The sequence below is a fragment of the Rhyacophila brunnea genome, unplaced genomic scaffold, assembly GCF_057557595.1.
Source record: "Rhyacophila brunnea isolate RB1 unplaced genomic scaffold, BYU_Rbru_1.0 scaffold_24, whole genome shotgun sequence".
NCBI classification, from domain to species: domain Eukaryota; kingdom Metazoa; phylum Arthropoda; class Insecta; order Trichoptera; family Rhyacophilidae; genus Rhyacophila; species Rhyacophila brunnea.
This window is the reverse complement of record NW_028232904.1, coordinates 29087967-29094442: the sequence shown is the minus strand read 5'-3', so window position 1 is coordinate 29094442 and position 6476 is coordinate 29087967. Positions and strand designations below refer to the sequence as shown.

Genomic DNA, 6476 nt, shown 5'->3' with positions numbered 1-6476 from the left:
ATCCTTTACGTGCAAGGATGGTAACCCTAAATTGCTATGCGTCCCATATAAAATTGTTTACTTGTCAAATTATCATAATTATAATGAATATATGTTTTATCTACTGACACGCGTAATTTAAATAATGATTATTTAGTTTTACAACCGATATTTTAATATTATTACTTGCTTAAACATTATTTTACCCTTCACATTAAAACTGGCGTCCTTATTCTGACACTTCGAAATAAATACTTACCAATGATTAAAAATTCTGACACTTGAAATTTAAAAACTTTTCAAAATTGTCTATTAATACTTACTTCAAAAATACACGCCAAATAATATTACTGCGAAATCAGCGAAGGGCTCGGTTCCCAGCTGTCAAAAATTTATTGAACCGGTCTGTCAAAAGTGTCAAAATCGCGTACGCGTGCGGTGGATTCGTGTATATTGCGGTTTAAGGGACACAAAAGTGCGTATTGTGCCATCATCGAACCGGCCCGCGGGCCCCGCGCGGCTGCCGTAAGACAACAGATAACAGAACATGGTGACGTGTGCGCGCGTAGTGAAAGTTAAACCAGTTCTATCGCGGCGTTCCGAGCCATGTCAGCTTGACAGCCTCAGTCGATCGAGGAACGTAAGCGGGCAGGGTTGTGCGCGCCATTTCGCGTAATCTTTATACCGAAACAACAAAAAAAACAAAAGTAAACATGTGTGGAATTTTCGCGTACATTAATCACCTGACGCCAAAGTCTCGACGGGAGATTCTCGAATTTCTCGTGAAGGGCCTGAAGAGGCTCGAGTACCGCGGCTACGACTCCGCCGGCGTGGCGCTGGACACCTACGACTCCAAAAACATCACCATCGTCAAGAAGAGCGGCAAAGTCCAGGCCCTGGAAGACGAGATCACCGACATGGCCGAGGAGCTGCACCTCGATGACGTCTGCGAGAGCCACTGCGGCATCGCGCACACCCGCTGGGCGACTCACGGGGAACCGAGCTCCGTGAACTCTCACCCGCAGCGGTCCGACGAAGAGAGCTCGTTCGTCGTCATCCACAATGGAATCATCACCAATTACCGCGAGCTGAAACTCTTCCTGGAGAAGAAGGGGCACGTATTCGAATCGCAGACTGACACGGAGATCATCGCGAAGCTGATTCACCATATGTATCTTCAGCATCCGAATTACACATTCCAAGAGCTGGTCGAGCAGGTCATCCAGCAACTCGAGGGCGCGTTCGCTCTGTGCTTTAAGTCTCGACACTTTCCAGACGAGTGTGTGGCGGCCCGGCGGGGCTCTCCGCTTCTGATCGGCATCAAGACTCTTCGCCGACTGTCCTCCGATCACGTCCCGATTCTCTACACCAACAACAAAGCAGCGAGGACTCTCCTGCCTCCGCTGCCGCGCTCGATGAGCCATTCCGAATTCCAACCGGAGGAGAATAGAGAAGTGGAATATTTCTTCGCTTCCGACGCGTCGGCCGTAATCGAGCACACCAATAAAGTATTGTACTTCGAAGACGACGATGTCGCTGCCATTAAAGACGGTATCCTGAGTATTCACCGACTGTCGTCCAGCTCGGACGACCCGCACGCCCGCGAGATCACGACAATCAAAATGGAAATCCAACAAATCATGAAAGGCAACTACAAATACTTCATGCAGAAGGAGATCTTCGAGCAGCCCGACTCTGTATTCAATACGATGAGGGGTCGATTGAATTTCCAGAGCCAGACTGTCACATTGGGAGGAATCAAAGACTACATTCCGGAAATTAAGCGCTGCAGGAGACTCATGCTGATCGGGTGCGGGACGAGCTATCACAGCGCCGTGGCCACGAGACAGCTCCTGGAGGAGCTCACCGAACTGCCCGTGATGGTGGAGCTCGCTTCAGATTTCCTGGACAGGAACACTCCCGTCTTCCGGGACGACGTCTGCTTCTTTATCTCGCAATCGGGAGAGACTGCCGACACTCTTATGGCGCTCAGATACTGCAAGCAGCATGGCGCTCTGATCATCGGAGTGACGAACACAGTGGGGAGTTCCATTTGCCGGGGGTCACACTGCGGCATCCACATCAATGCGGGACCGGAGATCGGTGTCGCCTCGACGAAGGCGTACACTTCGCAGTTCATTTCGCTCGTCATGTTCGCTCTGGTCATGAGCGAAGATCGCATATCTCTGCAGCAGCGTCGCGCCGACATCATCAAGGCCCTGCACGAGCTTCCGGCTCAGATCAAGCAGGTCTTGGCGCTCGACGAGAAAGTTCTGGCCCTCGCCCGAGATCTCTACCAGCATAAATCATTATTGATCATGGGACGCGGTTATAATTTTGCAACTTGTCTCGAGGGAGCCTTGAAAGTCAAGGAGTTGACGTATATGCACAGCGAAGGAATAATGGCCGGAGAGTTAAAGCACGGGCCTCTGGCGCTCATCGATGACTCGATGCCGGTAGTCATGATCATCGTGAGAGATCCGGTCTACGTCAAGTGCATGAACGCCTTACAGCAGGTGACGGCGCGTCAAGGAAAGCCTATTTTAATATGCGAAGAGGGGGATACCGAGACCGCTGCGTTCTCTTCGAAACTGCTGGGGATTCCTCGCACCGTCGACTGCCTGCAAGGAATCCTCACAGTCATTCCGATGCAGATGCTGTCGTATCACTTGGCCGTTCTCCGCGGATGCAACGTTGACTGTCCTAGAAATCTCGCAAAGTCCGTCACGGTAGAATGAGCGGACGCTTTAACACTTAGCATTCTGTTATGATCTTTTGGCAGTTTTGGCGCGGACTCGCCTTTCGAATTCACCCTGCCAATATCAATATCTAACGGTTGGAAGGGAACAAATTATAACTGGGAAGGAATAACAGACAATATATTGTTATATTTAATATCTTTCTAATGCTTTTATGTTTAGCGTTTTTGAATGTCTCTCTTTATGTTTTGATCGACGAAGGTAGCTACTTGGTTGCTTTGCGACTTGCATTATTTTCCGACTGATACGGTCGATTCTTTTGTTCCTGGAAACCAGATTTTTTGGATATCTTCTCATTATTAGAGTAAAGCGATCCCTCGGTACCGGCAAATTGACTTGTTAGCCGTGTAAGTGAGGTGACGATACGTTTGTGGTCGTGTTTACATTAATGTATCGTTTTGTTTATATTACCATGGCCACATGTATATTAAAAGAAAACAAATAGTCTTTATTTGGCGATATGGAGATAGGAAACATCTGATTTTTATATACTGAATAAAACTTACAATATATTCAAAATAATCTGCTTATTTATTTATGTTTTTAATTACTTTTTAACATTTCGTAACACAATTAATTTAAAATGACATTTACTTTCTCACTTCATTAAGGCTATACCTCAGCTGAGGCATGGTCTAAAAAGATCGTGACTAGTTGATGTGTGGATTGTGCAAATGACGCGTGCCAAACGAAATATAATTTGTAATAAAAATCCAACATGCGTCCATTTAATGTTATGTTTATCGTTATATTACTTATAATAATAGTATATTCATTGACATGTTTTCTTTTTTAAGTACATACGTAAAGTTTTTTAGTCATCTTTACACGATTTAAAAATATTTTCATCCGACGCCATGACAAAACAAATCGACGTGCAGACACCTCGACTGTCGGTCTCCGAATGGCAATGCAATTGTTTGCCGTTTCACTTATGTACGCTCTTAATAGGCTTGCATAATATTATGTTACTGAAATGTGGTTGTACAGTTGTACACTCTGCTTTCATACAAATTGAATAAAAATACTTAGTGAGATTTCTAAACTATCAATTATGTAGTAAAATCGCTTTAATGGTGTTAACTGTCAATTCTCAGTGGATAGACATTAATATAGTACCTACTTGCAAAATATGTTATAAACACAATCATCATCATCAGCCGGGTTGATCCACTGGATGAAGGCCTCTCCTAGCTCTCTCTACGGTTCCTAGTTCTTCTACAAGGTTTAGTGTGCACTATCTATGACAGATCACCACATTCTATCTATACTAAAACTATCCAATTCCACCTGCAATAATTTGCATTCTTTGTTCAATGAAAACAAATAAGTATGACTCTCCGTAGCCTACCTCCACCCTCTGCCACTGATATGCATACTAGTAACTAAGAGCGGAATGCACAATCTAAGATTTTGTTCCTAAGGATAAGTCGCCGAAAAGCATGACTTAACTATAGACAATCCTGAGTATAGAGTTAAGGAATCCTTAACCATAGACTACTTTTGTTATGAACACGCCCCCTTCTGTATTACCATTTACCACTGACAGCTGCTGTCAAAATAAATTCGCATGTCTCTAACACAGTCCATACACTCAAATTCATTTAACAATGTATCTCAATATGGATATTGATAGTGTTAATTCGTTTGGCATGTACTTGCAGAATATTATTTTATTTTTATACGCCAGCCCGCAGAAATACAAAATACCAGATGAAGAATGACAATTGATGCTAGTGTTACCATGTTAAAAAAAATCTTGTGGTGCCTGTGGAATCACGTATAATGACTTATAACGGAAACATAAGAGTATTATAATTAAATATTAATATGTATTTATAGTTATTGCATTTATAAAATGCAGTTGTCATATTTTTGTCATCGTTTAACAATTATAAAATAATTTACCTAACGAGAATTTTTAAATATGGTATTATTTTCAATAAAAATGATCTTAACTAAGGACAGTGTTTCTGCATAGTGTTTTCTGCTAAGGAAATTTTAGTTATGACAAATGTTTCTGCATTCCGCTCTAAGTACTTACTTAAATAAGTCAGCTTAATCACCAGTTAAGCCGTTTGTTGGATAACTTAGAATTAACTAACTAAGGTTGGTGGTGGTGCTAGCTTGTTTTTTAATGCTTTAATTAGTATATTTAAGTGTTTTGTTCACAGAACAGATTAATAAATAGAATTCCGATAGGCTATATACCAGTACAGTAAATTTTGATGCAGGGTTTTGAATGTGTGAGTGTCCTTCGAAAATGAACCACGCCACCAATATTAAATGAGCATCAATCCATAAACCGAGGGCAGTTGTCAGTATTCGACGTATGACGTATTCTTGACACGTGTTTAAATTTTTCCCGTATTCTTCCTTACTCGAGATCGGTTGCCTATTTCTCCTTACCCGTTAGGTATTTCAGTTCCCATTATTTCTGAGTTCATGATTTTAAACATACCGATGAGAGTATAGACAGTTTTTATAAAACTTCTTAGTTATTCTCTTAGCTCACTCGTTCCGTCACCCTGATCTAAATCATCATCATCCTGAATCTATCCACTGCTGGTTGAAGGACTCTCCAAGCTGATTCCACTTCTCTCGGTCCTGTGCGTAGCGTTGCCACATAATTCCGCAGAACTTTATCATTTCATCGACCCAGCGGCCTCTATGCCTTCCTTGCTGACGTTTTGTACCTCTTGGATGCCACTGGATGATTTAAATAAATACATATAAATATTTATTGCCTTAAAACAAATCAATCACTTGATTCAATGTATTTCAATGTATTAAACCTCGAAGGACATCGATATTAATAAAATATCCATACTTGTCATTTGCACCTAATTATATATATGAAGATATCTTTAAGTTTTAGTGATATTGAATCCGTGAAACTGTTCTTGTACTTGTAACTGTACTTTCGAAGCGTAGTGGCTTGAAAGGTTTTTGTTTATCTACCCTTAGGTGGAGAACCTCTGAACTCGAAAGTGCTTCGTTTAATGGAAAATTTATTAAGGAAAACACTGCATTTAAAATCCTGCTATCTGTCAGTTTTTATCTTTGTTTAATTATTGACTTATCTTCGCTAACCTCAGAAGTATCATTTTAATCATACTATCATAATATTATGTGTAACTCGTTAAGTGCAATAGTTTTACATTGTGCTTAACGACCCACGTGCGCCACGTAGGTCAAAATGGAAATTTTATGGTATTTTCAGAGCATAATCCTGGACATTCCTTAAACGTTGTAGATAATCTATTTATATAATTTTGAAGCCTTATTATCCTTTATATTTATTTTAAACATTTGATGACTGCATAAAGTATTTTTATTACATAAATAGTATTCTTTTAAACCTCTCGCTCTAATGTTTTAGAATATAGTAATATTTCAGTACATAAATGTGCAGTGGTGTTAAGATTTTTTACATTTATTAATTTTCAAACGCATTTATAAAACCATTAGTAAAATTAATGTTTACATTATATAGTGAAATATTTACGATAAAAAATTATATTTTATAATCTCTGATCCCAAATTTGACAAGAATTAGGCATTTTATTATTCAAAAAATGGGCACGATTAACACATTTGAAGATAATTCTAAAGATACTGATTATAAGCTATGTCTTTGACCATTCAAATGTGATAAACATCCTACGAATAATGAATGTTTTATAATAATTATTGACGTAAGAATAAGGTAGTATTTTTTTGAAATACGCCATTTCT

General features: G+C 40.3%; 1 protein-coding gene across 1 annotated transcript; it reads left to right on the top strand.

Moving 5' to 3' along the window:
• Positions 1–324: 324 nt before the first annotated feature.
• LOC147069295 (glutamine--fructose-6-phosphate aminotransferase [isomerizing] 2-like) lies at positions 325–3268 on the top strand. Its single transcript, XM_085950923.1, has one exon. It carries the CDS (start codon positions 693–695, stop codon positions 2715–2717), a length of 2025 nt encoding a protein of 674 aa, XP_085807049.1. The 5' UTR covers positions 325–692; the 3' UTR covers positions 2718–3268.
• Positions 3269–6476: the final 3208 nt, after the last annotated feature.

What these genes read in the sequence shown, in the direction of transcription:
- LOC147069295 (XM_085950923.1), top strand. Translation starts at nt 693, where the DNA reads ATGTGTGGAATTTTCGCGTACATTAATCACCTGACGCCAAAGTCTCGA.